This window comes from Cheilinus undulatus, linkage group 19, assembly GCF_018320785.1.
Source record: "Cheilinus undulatus linkage group 19, ASM1832078v1, whole genome shotgun sequence".
Lineage (NCBI taxonomy): Eukaryota > Metazoa > Chordata > Actinopteri > Labriformes > Labridae > Cheilinus > Cheilinus undulatus.
The window spans coordinates 4,335,627-4,350,066 of record NC_054883.1 but is presented as its reverse complement, the minus strand read 5'-3'; the positions used below and the strand labels follow the sequence as shown (position 1 = coordinate 4,350,066).

The window sequence follows — 14,440 nt, the reverse complement described above, 5'->3', positions numbered from 1 at the left end:
AGGCTCTGTAGACTCACCAAATTACATCTGTGAGCATTAGCATGCAGAATGAATCTATTATAAAACAAATGTTGTTTCATTCAATTCCTCAATATTAAGCTTTGATGCTAAGGCCTTTTTATCTTTAGCTGTAACAGTGTTAATTTTGGCAGCTATTTTTAGTTTTAGTCTTAGTTTAAGTCTTCAAATGAAATGCATTTTAGTCACATTGTAGTCCTCTCTATTCTTTTTAGTTTTAGACTAGTTTTAGTCCACAAAAACTCAGAACATTTTAGTCTAGTTTTAGTCCATAAAAAGTCCTCACATTTTAGTCTTTACTTTTAGTCTAAGTATTTGTACTGTTACACTAAATCTGGTACCAAATCACGGTAGTGTGTTCTCTGCACCCTGTCAAACCTGGGGTCCCTGCTTTCTACAGTTGAGAGGCAGCTGCATTGTTTTTTGACAGATTTGCCACCAGTAGAGAAATCATGGATTTTGAATGTCAGACGAAAACTACATTAAATTTTAGTGTTGTTTTAGTCATCTTGACAAAAACGAAACTTAGTTTCTGTCATTTTTAGTCATCACAGATCTATTTTTGTTAGTCTTAGTCTAATTTTTGTCATGGAAAAAAGGCTGGTGACAAAAATTTTAGTCATAGTTTGAGTCGACGAAATTAACACTGGTTCTGTAAGGGTGCATGTAGCTGCCAGCCCAGGGTGGCAGCACCCCTTAAAATCTGTTGTCAGAAATGAGTTCAAACAATCTCACTAGGATGTGTTGCAAGAGACTGTATAAAGAGGGAGCTCTGCCAAAATGACCTGCATTCACTTTAAATACTCAGTAAGTAAACTCAACACTGCACAACTCCTCCAACCTTTTCTGTTTACTTCTTGTTTTGAATGGTGGACTGGTTTAACAGAAACAGCTCTCAGATCAGGCCCCCTGTAGCCATCTGGCCTCTTTATTTCAGAAGGAAAAACCACTGAATGCTATTTTTTCACATTTTTTTTGTCTCAAAGTCTAAAAAAAAACAACATACAACCTAAAAAACAAATTAAAAAAGAGGCAAACAAGCACAGCTTGTCAGAAAGCTTGCTTGATAAACACATTCTTATCAGTCCATTCTTGATCAAAGCGGCTGTTTCTCCATCAACTTTTTGTCTCTGCTTCTTTAATGTGCAGCTTTCCCTGCCTGAGAATCAAAATAAAAACACCTGTTTCCTGCATTTGTTTTATGGCAAATCACAACAGAATATATTAGTGTCAAGCTCAAGGATATACAATAAGACAGCTCTAGACATATGTAGCTAAAATATCTCAGTCATACATTAGCAGCAGTGTAGATGATGAGGATGGGGCTATAAATCCTGTATCTTTTTTAAAGCATCATACCAAATGTTTATGTTAATTTATTTTGAAAGTTCATCCAACACTAACCTGACATGCCAGATGGATGTGTTTCACACATCCATCTGGGAAACCTTCTACAGATGGCGTTTGGGAAAGCGCAGAACCTTTGAAAAAAAGACTTGGAGGCTGAGTGGATGAACATTCTGTCTGTCACATCTTTACGGGCCAATCAGAGCAACGCAACACGTGACATCATAGCCCCAACCAGAGGTGTGCCCCTACGGACGCGCAAACTCCATAGAGAGCTGCGTAACGCAAACAATGACGACTGTAAACATGTCAGTACACGACTTTTTGCATTTTTGAAAAGAAAACAACTCACTGCTGTTCTTTGTTCTTCTTTTCACAAAGAAATGTTGTCAAGTTCTGATAAAACTTACGCTAATGCAACATTCACGCTAATGTCTTTGTCACAATGCCACCGCACTTGAAAGTACTGCCCCTCGACGCTGATTCAGACGGGAGTTTTACAAGATGGATTCACCAGTGAGAAACATGGAAACGGGTAAATGCATCCGCTTTAGCTTTGTTTATGAAATTCTTCTAATGAGGGAGAGAAGTGGTGTTCCCTTTTTTGTGTTTTGACCTGCCAGCTACTTTCGAAGCATTCTGGGATCGCTCACACCAGGAAGGGGCACTTTTAACAACTTTTCTCCATCACTGTAAAGCCCTGTAAAACTGCAAAGCAGATGGATTTACCCGTTTCCGTGTTTCTCACTGACAAATCCATCTTGCAAAGCTCCCGTCTGAACCGTTTTGGCCTGGTTAGAAAGTGATAGGACCAATCAGCGACAAGAAGCAGGACTTTCGGGCACGGCAGAGTCATGACGTAAGCAAAAAGTGAGAAGAGGCTGGTGCAATTATGGCTGAAGACATCGGTGTGGATGCTGCTAAAGTGCCAGTTTTATCAGAACTTAATGACATTTCTTAGATAAAAGAAGAACAAAGAACAGCAGTGAGTTGTTTTCTTTTCAAAAATGTCAAAAGTCGTGTACTGACATGTCTGCAGTCGCCATGGTTTATTATGCCGTTCTCTATGGAGTTTACTCCTCCCTAGCCGTCCCCCTCGTTAGCGGCTTCGATGTCACGTGTTTTGTTGCAAGATGTGACAGACAGAAAGTTCATCCAATCACCCTCTGAGTTTTTTTTTTTCAAAGGTTCTGCCCTTTCCCAAATACTGGCTATGGAAGATTTACCAGATGAATGTGTGAAACAAATCCATCTGGCGTTTCAGGTTTCAGGTTCTACAGCGTTTTCAGTGGTGTTCAGTGGTTCTGTGCTTATGTGGTCATTTCCTAAAACGATCCCGTGTTGACAGAAATTTTCTTTAGACAAAACGTAAATGTAACTCGTCAGAGAAACCACACTGTCAAGCTAGTGTTTTGTAAATATACCAATTGGTGTGCCATTTTTAAATGGGACATATTATCCAAAAATCACTTTTTCAGGCTTTTCTAACAAAAATACGTGCTCCTGGCCCGTCCACAATCCCCTCAAGTACCAGAAAAATACATTCCCTTCCACACTCTCTTTCTTCACCTTTCAGAAAACGTGTGCTGAAACAAGCTGTTCTCAGATTTCCCCTTATGATGTCACATGGGGAGGTAAGCACCTGTCCCCAGGTTTGATTGGCCCTCCCTGCTGAGAAGAAAGTTTCATGCTCCCCCTCTGATCCTCTCAGCTGCCAGCTGAGATGCTGGATAGCTCAGAGGGCTACCCTGCTGACTTTTGTCTGGGAGATTGATGGTTTGAATCCCAGTTTGATTCCTTAACTTAGGATAAATGTGTCTATAACATCAGGAGTGCCACATCCATTTCCTGAGAGGGGTGTGGTCAGGGGCGGAGTCAGGCAGCTAATTAACATTCAAAGCCACAGACACAGAAACAGCTCGTTCTGAGAAGGGCTCAAACAGAGGTTTTTTTTTAGACCTGCTAAAATCTAATACTGGAGAGTTTTTTCAGCAACAAATTTCACAGTCATGTTTTTGGGACCTCTGAGACCAATATAAACTTTTCTTTATAGGGTAAAATATGTCCCCTTTAATGAACACAGCCCTCAGTTCAAAACTAGAAGTAATCCATGTGTTGGTCACTGAGCAGCAGACCGATCTGGAAATGTCTGGTAGGGCCACAACACTTTAGTCATTGAACTCCCAACTGATAGCAGAGAATAATCATGGTCCATCCAAGTAAATAGCACAAAACATGAATGAGATAGAACATGGCTCCCTCTTAGTATCCTTCTGGGCTAAAGAGTTCTTCAAAGATTTTAAAAGTTTCTTACATTCAGAGCAGCCAGAGGAGGAACTCTCTGTGTCTTGTCAGACGATTTCACCCTGATCAGAGGAGCTTGGAGAAATCCGAAATCATACTCGATCTACATCACATGAAAAAAAAAAAAAGGTTGAGTTTGCTGAGCACAATAAAGATCAGTGTGATTTTCTGACTGTGCAGCTTGGGGCTGGATTACATGATAGTCCGGACTGTTGGGGTCGTGATCAGATTCCCTCACACAGCTGTCCAACAGGTGCTGTTAAAGAAAGCAGAGAGGCACCGTGACAGAGGAATGAGAGGTGTAGATCCAAAAGAAAAGGTTATTCTAAATGGACTGCTGCAAGCACACATTTCTGAATTATATGGTTCTCTTTTTAGTCGTTACCTTGCAGGTTTCAGGAAGAAATTCAATCATGTCTAGGATAGGACATCGCTGGCCGGAGCCGGGGATGAACAGTCTCAGAGCCTCAGCTAGTCTGTAAGAATAAAAACACTTAACTCAATGGTATGCATTCAATTCAAACATTTTTAACCTAAGGGAATCCTTTCGTTGTCTAAAGAAAGAAGTTTTGGCAAAAAGCAATCCACGATTCTTCTTCCAGAATTTAAATGAGCAAATTTACATAAAACATTAAGATGCTTACACTTAGCTGTCAGGATTCCTATTCCTCCAAGCAAAGATTAATATTTGGCTCTTTTCCATTTGCTTAATAAGAACAATCATAGCTGGCGAAGGAAATAATATAAAGAGTTTCATTTCAATAACAAAGACACATAAGTACATGACTAAAGGACACACCTACTGTGAGTGAGCGGTACAGGTGTGATGTTAAAGTAAAAGGTGTCAGTATCAGTTCTTCTGCCATGAATTGTTTTTATGCTATTTTACGTCACAGGAATCCACTTGTTTATGGATTTGGTATCTTGATACAGCTTTACTTAACTAGAATACTAGGGCTTCTTGAGGGGCTTGCACACAGCAAGGGTTCCAGGCCAGTTTTTGGTAGACTTATTTTTGTCTCCAGCCAAAACGGTCAGCAAGAATTTTGGCCATTTAAACAACTACCAGGCTTGTGACCAACAACCAACATTTCACAGCAAAAGAAGAAACGCTGTGATGAAGTTTTATGTTTGCACTAATGTAGGACTGAGAAGACATGTTTCTGTAAAAACCGTACAACAGTAAACCTGAGTCAGTTGTTACCGCCTGATTGACACATATTACACATGATCAGACTGGGAATGACAGCAAAGACTTTCTTTAATTTGTCTTTATGTAAGTTGTTTAAACAAACAATAAAAGCTGTGAGTTTTTCCTTACATGTGCTGTCAGTTGCACAATATACACCAATGTTTAACACATAAAAAACAGCACCTAGCTTCACATTAGCACTGTTAGCTCTAAGTTAGTAGTAAGAAGCTCTAAGTTAGCCTGTTAGCACATTAGCTGCTACCATAACTTAGCAGCTTACAACAGCCTGATACAATCCTCCACTGAAAATACCAACAAATCATCCAAACAAATAACCATCAACCAGACAACCATGCTAGTATTCTGCATAATTAAAATTTAGTTTTATCATCAGCTGTCCAATATTAGCTCAACAAACTGATGATCTCAACTGTAACCACCACTAAAGCAGTGTTGAATACAGAATACACCACTCAAATTACCACTCAAATTTATGGACTGTCACACCCTAATTTGATGCTTTTTCATGAACCCTGAGCATCTTATTTGCATTCTAAATACTCATCTTCATATCTCCATTATTGATTTTATTTTTGATGTACCCTAGATCAGTGGCTCTCAACCTTTTCAGCCCGCGACCCCCAAAATAAAGGTGTCGGAGACCAGGACCCCCACTCTACCTGAAGGTGGTTGAACACAGCCATGCACATTGAAGAACAGTCATGTACAGACAAGGCCATCGATGGGGGAGGGGGGCTTTCTGGGGTCCAGTCAAACTCGGGGACCATGAAAGTCAGCAAAATGATAGACCATTGTAAAGTTAAGCTGTGATATCCAAATGTTATATTTAACTTGAAAAATAATTTTTATCAATTTTTTTTTTTAATTCTCTCATGCCGTACCAAAAAGCCTTCTTAAAAATGTAAATTAAATTTAAAAGAATAAAAATAGGTTACAAAAAATGTCCAAAATGGATTAAAAATGCCAAAATTAGTGGAAAAGGTAGTGAAATGGGATTTTGAACGTATCAAAAATGGGCTACAGGTGGATACAATTAGATAGAAGTGGCAAAAAATGAACATAAAATGGTAGCAAAATGGGATAAACCGGCAAAAACAGGCATAAGAAGTGGTTGAAGGGATTACAATGTGGCCAAAATTGGTTTAAACTGGCAAAAATGAGTTAACTGAAGCAGAAAAATAGGCAAAAAGTACCATAAGTTATGAAATGTGGTTTAAATTGGCAAAAATTGGTGTAAAAAGTGGATAAGAGTGGCTATTATAGGTCAACAGAGTCAACACTAGGCGGAAAAGGGTAAAATTAGTTTAAAAGTGGCAAAAAGTCAGAAAAAAGGTTGGATAGTGTTTAAAATTGACAAAAAATGGTGGGGAAAAGCGATGAAATGGGTTAAATATTGGTGTAATGGGTGTTTTTTAAGGCATCTGGACAGCCCCTTCTCAATGTCTCGCAACACCAAAGAGAAAACCACTGCCCTACATCAATGTTTTGCAAGGCTGGGATCCTTCCCCCAGGGGATCGTTATGGGTGTGCAACAGAGGTCAGGGTAAACAGGAAGGAAACGTGAGGCAAATGGAACAACAATAAAAATCAGCCTAAAACATGTTTCATGACCCTTTTTGTATGTAACCAACCACTGTATGTTGAAATTTGTGTCTACTATCTATGAAAGTCCATCCATCCATTTTCTGTACTGCTTATCACGTTAGGGGTCACGGGGGGTGCTGGAGCCTATCCCAGCTGTCATTGGGCCAGAGGCGGGGTACACCCTGGACTGGTCGCCAGTCAGTCACAGGGCTGACATATAGAGACAGACAACCAGGCACGCTCACACGCACACCTACGGCCAATTTAGAGAGACTGACCTAACAAGCATGATTTTGGGGGTGGGGGGAAGCTGGAGTGCCCAGAGAGAACCCACGCATGCACGGGGAGAACATGCAAACTCCACACAGAAAGGCCCTGACCGGAAGCGAACCAGCAACCCTCTTGCTGTGAGGCAACAGCGCTAACCCCTGCACCGCCATGCAGCCCATCAGTGAAAGTCTTTTTAGCTAAAAAATAAAATTCTGAAAGGCATACTAAATTTACTGTATGGACAAAAAGGGAAACAGAAATGTAAGAAGAATCACAGTATTTACAAAAAACATATCTAATCAAATGAAAAAAATGAGTTTATGAATGAATGAATATGATTTAATTCATTTCAATTGGAAAAAAACAAGGAAGGCATATTAAACCGAAGCATCTTTAGTGTTTGATGTATACCATCGTACAATACAAGTGATTTGAGAACTTTGCAGGACAAGACAGTAATGCTAAATGGGAGTCCTTGACACGGCAAACTTTGAGGACTCACGATCTGTCGATGACTCACATTCTTTGCCTTGAGACCCTTAGCAATGCCTTCCTTTGCTGTATGTCAACCACTAAATCCAAGAGTAGATAAACACTTTAAAAACCCAGAATACTGTCTGGAACTACTGTGCCCTGAAGCAGATACAATCCATTTTTTCTCAGCTGATGAACAGTTGATGTTTTAAAGCTTTATAGTTTTCACAGGGCAAACCTTGAAATGCTCACAGCTTACAATACCGGCACATAAATCAAAGAACCTGCAGTGAACAATGTTAAAAAGGTTCATTTGTCTCTCTCTGAACTGAGCCTTCATCAGTCTCATACCTGTCACTGTCAATCACAGCGTTCACCACGTCTTTCCTCCCGTTTTGCACGGCTTCATGGAGAAACGACGTGTCATTCTTGTTCAAGACAATCTCTGCTCCACGGCCAAGCATGAGCCGGACTGCAGCCACATGACCCTCTCTCGCTGCGACGTGGAGTGCAGTGTTCTAGGAAAATATTACATAACAGGAGTGAATACTCTGCATTTACTGTAAAACAGAGAGTACTGTATCATTTATGTCACACTTTGAAATTCTCTGATTCCTTACTTTTTTCTGTGTAGCATTTTATGAACCACAAAATCAAGTTCCTAACTCTCATCAAAAAATGTGAAATAATGGAGGGATTTTAGATGAGATTGATTTATTTGAAAGAGACAGTGATTAATACCCCATCCTCATCTACTTTATCCAGTAGTTTTGGATTGGCTGACAGGAGAATGTCCATAGTTTTTGTGTATCCTGCTGATGCAGCATGGTGCAGGCAAGTCCAGCCCTTGTAATCGCTGTAAAAAAAGACACATTCATACATTCAAAAAAGTTTAAACAAAAACAATGTTCAGTATAGACTTTTCAGTTAATACAAAATAGTTGATTCAAGGAAGTGCTTTGTTTTATTTGTTAATATTTGGTATGGTATGGTGTGGTGTGGCATGTATAGTGTGGTACAGTTCAGTACTATACGGTACTGTACAGTATGGTACAGTACGATTTGATACGCTTTGGATTGAAAAGGTACCGTATAGTATAGTATGGTATAGCATGGTATGGTATAGTATGGTACTGTATGGTTTGGTAGGGTATAGTACAGTATGGTATGTTACAGCGCTGTATGGTACGGTATGGTATGATATGGTACGATATGCTACAGTACAGTATGGTATGGTTTGGTATGGTACAGTACGGTATGGTATGGTACGGTATGGTATGGTTTGGTGTGGTATGGTGTGGTAAACAGAACGAGGTGGTACGTTTTGGTATGATACTGTACGGTAAGCTATGGAACTGTAGGGTGCAGTACAGAATGAGGCAGTATGTTATGGTATGGGATTATATGTTATTTAATGGTAAAAAATCATTACCAGATCGTATTAAATCATATTGTACTGTATCTTATTGTGCCATACCATGTTGTATCGTATCCATTTGTACTGTATTGTATTATTTTGCATTTCATCTCCAACATTGTAACACGCTGTGACATATGTTTGGACTCATATCATACTGTGACTAAAATATTATAACTGCATATTAAACCTAACATGGGAATGGCAGTAATTTGTCTGAGGGCTTTGTTAGAGCCTAAGGTGTGCAGGTGGCAGCATAAATAGACCGTGCTTTTGCATGGTTATGTGTACTCATCTGTGTGTTTGCAGTATTAAAAGGACCAGTTTTCCTGTATGCACATTTGTCTGAGTGTACCAGTGAAAGAGAGCTCCTTTGCGCAGTAGCAGCTGCACCACTTTAGTGTGGCCCTCCTTTGAAGCCAAATGGAGTGGAGTCAGGCCTCGCTCATCACCTTCATTTAGCAGCCGAGAGTCGGTGATGGTCTCCAGTAACCTGTGGCACGTATTGATGCGGCCGTATCTCAAAGAAAAGAGGGGTGAAGAGAAGCATTAGTTTTTGAGGGCAACTTTTCCCACTGTTATGATCTGTTGATCCCTGAAATGGAAATGCTTTTTGTGCACAGCCCACAGCACAGCAAAGCCAGAGGCCGGGGGCAGTTACAGCACAGCTCGTCTTGGCGATTGAGTGTCTTGCTAAAAAACACTTAAGATTGCTGTTGGAGGGCTTGAACCTGCAGGTAAAATATAGGTTTGAAGTGTTTGGGAATGTTAATGACTAATGGTGTTGCAAACTGCAGGATCAGATCAGTGACACGTTGGCTGGTGCTGTGATTTTTCTTTGTCTGTGAACCTTTTAAGAAGGTCAGCAGTACTTTGTGTCGGTGCAGTGGGACGGGTGGGGACAGAATGAGCTGTCTGTAAGAGTTAGAGCATGAGATCATACCGTGGCATTCATTTGCCCTCTAGCTCTAATGAAAGAGGTGTACATGATAGAAAAATCAATAACAATAATGTTGAATGTCCACTCATTTCACACTATTAGTAACATTTCTTTACATGAGCTTCGCTAATTGATTTCTATTCTTGTGACAATTCCAGCGGGGTCACTGTATAATAGGTAAGTCAGGGCAATTAATCATGAAAAGGCTTCTGAGTAGAGCTCACTGGATAAAACAGCGGTGAGGTAACAGTTTTAAATGAAGCTAGATGTCCATTTTTCATTTGACCATTGTTCAATTATAAAGATAAAAGTCATGGCTTTAGTGAGATTGTAAATCAAAATCCTCGGTGAAGCTGCTTTTGATTAAAGTTTATTCCCTTGTGGTGCCACTGATCAATAATAAACACTTGTTTACGAATAACTGAAGGGGATCTAAAGATGCTCATGAAAATGGATTTTTAAGACAAGCAAGACGTGTGCAGCTGCTTTATTTTCCTTCAGAATTCGGCTGTTTGTGACTTTAACCTCCTGAGACCTGAGCTTTTGTTTGCAAAGTATTTTTGTTTCCTTCCACTTATCTGGAACAATCAGGACCTGATAAGTTTAAAAGCTCAGCCTTGTCTTTGAACAGGATTTTATTTTGACCATAAATGTCTAATATCAACATAAATTCCCCCAGATTTCATAGAAACAACTAAAACTTTCTGTGAAAAAACCTTAAACATATTTTCAGGTTTCCCATGAAAAGTACCCTGAATTTCTATAAATATACCTGAAAATCTTTCTGTGAAACTCTATCATAAAGCCTAAATTTTAATAAAAATTTCCCAAATAAAATTTCATGTAAATTCCTGGAATGTTTCAAAAACTCCCAAAAATCTTAATGCCAACACACTCCCCAAAACATACATACATATTAAGATTCCATAAAAATCAGGGATTTCTGGAAATTTCCAAAAGACGCTTTACCTCCCAATTAACAATCAAATTTCCAGAGTAAAAAAAAATCAACTTCCCAATTTTCCTTGAGAATAACAAAAAATTCGAAGCAAATACCCCCCAAAATTGTAATAAAATTCTCCAAAATCCCTGAAAATTTCCAGAAAAAAAATCCCTGAAACATCTGAAAAGTTCCAGATGTCATGCAAATACTCAAAAATTTCTTGGCAACAAACTCCCAAAGAAACGGTCAAAAATATCCATAAAAATGTCTAAAAGCGTCATAACAAATCCCCTCAGTATTTTAAGTGAATTATTCAAACTTCATTCCAGACAGTTATCTTAAAAACTCTAATGTTAGAAATGATCACTGTGCTGTAGGAGCGCCAAGATGTAATGTCCTCATATGTGCATGCAGGGTTTTAGGAGGTTAAAGCTCTAATGGCAACCTAGTGAGATTTACAGGAAGTATTGTTGAGGGACTGAAGGCTGGCACTTTCTGCAAAAGAAATCTGAAGCTTAAAATAATCAGCAGAACCTATTTAAATGGAACAAGGAAGATACTCTTGATTCCACACTGGTCAATGTCAAAAGCAGTGACATTGCCTGCAAATCTTTGATCAAACAAAGAAAGTTTGTGCAACTTTGAGCAAAAAGGATTAGGTCAGATCAGAGTTATTTAGTCCAATGGTATGTGAAGTCATGCCTTAAGGGACCAATCGAACTCACTGAGCAGCAAAGTGCAGGGCAGACTTCTTGTCCTTGGACTTGCATGCGAGGCCGACCTGCCCCGAGAGGCCCAGCATGTTCTTGACTGAGTCATGGATCCCTAGTCTGCACGCGTAGTGGAGCGGGGTGCAGCCCTCGTTATCCTCGCAGCTCAGCAATGCCTTCACACTGTTACGCTGAAGTCAGACAACATTAATGCATTTATGTATTCATGCATCATATTATATCATATATGCATATTTAATAAAGTAAAAACATAAAGGATGTATCCTGCAGCAGACATGCAGCATACATATTATATAACCATGAATGCAGTGGCACACATAAAAACGCCTACAGACATTATATAAATACTAATGTAGTGTAATCACTGTTATGGGTGGACTCTATACCCAGTGTCAATAATAGCCATCCTCTGTGGCTCATTTTAAAGGCATTATTGTAGCTTTAGGTAAAGCTTACACAGTTTAAAGGATCATCAGGCTTACTGAGAGTATAATGAACTTCATCAGCAGACCTTGAATATGTGCAACTCAGCTCAAGGCTAGTTGATCAAGGACAATATTCCAATTAAAATCAAGTCTTAATGACGTCTATGTCTAACACCATGCAGTAAATTTGATGAGTCACAGACAGGGGTTCATCTGAGGGTACCTGTAGTACTTCTTCAGGGAGGTTTTTCAGACCTTTAGGCTGCAGGATGGCCAAGTGAAGGAAGTTACAACCACATCTGTCTTTCACGTTAATATTTGCCCCTTAAAGACAACAAAACACACAACCAACATGATCAGGCAGTTTATAAATTAAATGAGAGTAACTGTTGTTGAATTACAGTACAGTAGCTCACCTTTTGTAAGCAGCAGAGTCACTGTTTTCCACGCTCCACAGCTTGTAGCAAGCAGCAGGGGAGAGTTCCCTTTACAATCAATACGATTAAGGTCTGCACCCTGAGGAGATACCATTGATCAACACATCAGTTTGAACACACATTGCTTTAATTATTTCTAACAAAATAAACCATGGGGAAACAAGCAACACTGGAAGTAAATATTACAGGCCAGTTGCAGTTCGAAAGTTTTCAATAAACAGGAGTTAAATTAATGAAATTCAATGTAATTTTCAGGCCATTTAAATATGCATTTTAATAGTTATTAGAGATGTTAAAGGGATATTTCTGGATTTTTGAATTTGGGTCATATGAGGTCCTTGGCTATAGGAGTGGCATTAGCCTCTAGTGATTTCTGTGAAAGTTGATCCTGTGGTTATTTCGAGCTCAGAGAGATCCGCGGCATAATGGCTGTAGATAGGAACAGTCTCTCCGCGAGTTTTATGTAAAAATGGGCCAAGAAAATATGTCGGCTCGCCTGTGCACTGTTGCAAAAACGTACAAAGGACTTAATTTTTCCCAAAAGTCTGGATGCAGACCATCCATCTGCAATGACCACTCTCACAGACCGTTCATCTGGGACGCAGTATATCTCAGAAAGGAAGTGTCCTACTTGGCCAGTACAACATATTTCCAGTTTTAATGTTTTTTAGTTCAATTTTAGTCTTAAACAATGTTTAGCAGTTGCATCTATAAAATAACTACATTGCAAACATTACAGATGAAGAAGCATTTTGTAAATAAAACAAAAAGGTCAAAGGTCAAATCTGGGATTAGATTATGTGTAGACATGTTTTAGAAGTAGTAACACAAATAAAATGTTCCCATCTATAGCCACTATGCCGCATAATAACCACAGGAGCAACTTTTACAGAATTCACTGGAGGCTAACGCCACTACGATAACCAAGCACCTCGTACCACCCAACTTCAAAAAATCCTGAAATATCCCTTTAAGAGCATTTTTGTTTTTGAGTAGACCTCCCACTGTCATTAGCTGGGTTTCCATTACACTTGGAAATGCGCAAAATCTACAAAGCGCAATAAAAAACTGGTAATGGAAACACCTGAATTTTGAAAAAAACCTAAAATATCGCTAAAAAGTTTTTACGCTTTCATGAGGAGGTTTTTCAGGTGTATCGGTGTTGAAATATATCGCAAAAGTGTAATGGAAACACTTTTTCCGCATTTACAAGTCACGGGACGTGACGTACGGTGTCACATGGCCAGTCACTCCAAGACAACATGGCGCGGTACGTGTAGACAGAAGAAGAGATGAGACTTTTCTTAACATCATACTTCTACCCTTATACGTGGCTTTTGCCAGACTTTACCTCTGAACTATCATCTGTTGCCTTCACCTTTCGTTCAAAATGATCAAGGCAACCACCGTACATGTAACCAAAACCATACCAACACGCAACAGGTTTTAAGTGTCAAGCTTCCCTGCAGCAGATTCATGCAAGATGAGATTTTACAAGAATTGCAAGGCCTATGCCCAAAACTCCCTTCAATGGAAACGCATTCAAAGCGCAATTGTACTTAATCGAAATTTAAGAAATATCGCTTTTATTTTGCGAAAAACTGTAATGGAAACCCAGCTATTGACTTACGTTCTTTATCAGCTGCAATTGTTCCTCTTGCAAAAAGCGCCCACATGACGCATCTAAAAGGCACGAACGCAGCATCTAAGTATAAACATCTATGGTATACTAATGGAGGTACCTCAGCTAAAGTTAAAGCTTGTGTTAGAGTTAGCCATACAAATATTCTGACTTACCCTGATGTAAGCCAAACAATGTGATGTAAGAACAAAAAACACTGTTATCTTACACTGATGAGTCTACAGCTATGAATCATTTAGTAATGAGGATATTAACTTTACCTCTTTGACCTTTAGCCTCAGCTTTAACTTAGCTCGCCAAGTTGTCATTTCTAATTCAACACACTCAGAGTTTATTACCTGTTGCAGTGTTTGCTCACAAAATAAGCTGACAAGAGATTAAACATAACTACAGGGTATTTTCCAGCAGCACATTATCTTAATAAAGATGCTGGCAGATGGTCTGTTTGGATGGGCAGCGTCTAAAACATTCATCAAGCCGAAACTGCAAGCATTGTTTAGATGTGGATCTGGTGCTTATGGCAATAGATTAAAACCCCACCCCACTGACACTGAAGGTGGGCATGCCATGTCCTTGACAGCTGTGAGGTGTGTTTGTGAGTGTGTTTGCCTTATTTACCAATGAAATTAGGTACTCTGCCAGCTCCGTGTGGTCAAATATTGTAGCCCTGGAAAGGTAAATAGAGTTGTTGTAAA

The 14,440-nt window shown here is 39.4% G+C and overlaps 1 protein-coding gene across 1 annotated transcript in view; it reads right to left on the bottom strand.

Annotated features, from left to right (window-relative positions):
- Positions 1 to 14,440, bottom strand: part of trpa1b (transient receptor potential cation channel, subfamily A, member 1b) — a 38,977-nt gene that overhangs the window by 11,194 nt on the left and 13,343 nt on the right. Inside the window, exons 8-17 of the mRNA XM_041814677.1 lie at positions 14,364 to 14,412; positions 12,083 to 12,182; positions 11,890 to 11,990; positions 11,236 to 11,411; positions 8,983 to 9,147; positions 7,952 to 8,066; positions 7,562 to 7,728; positions 4,055 to 4,145; positions 3,866 to 3,925; positions 3,680 to 3,772 (exon numbers count right to left, since the gene is read on the bottom strand). Of these exons, the coding sequence (XP_041670611.1) occupies positions 3,680 to 3,772; positions 3,866 to 3,925; positions 4,055 to 4,145; positions 7,562 to 7,728; positions 7,952 to 8,066; positions 8,983 to 9,147; positions 11,236 to 11,411; positions 11,890 to 11,990; positions 12,083 to 12,182; positions 14,364 to 14,412 (1,117 nt within the window). The remainder of the gene's footprint in view (positions 1 to 3,679; positions 3,773 to 3,865; positions 3,926 to 4,054; positions 4,146 to 7,561; positions 7,729 to 7,951; positions 8,067 to 8,982; positions 9,148 to 11,235; positions 11,412 to 11,889; positions 11,991 to 12,082; positions 12,183 to 14,363; positions 14,413 to 14,440) is intronic.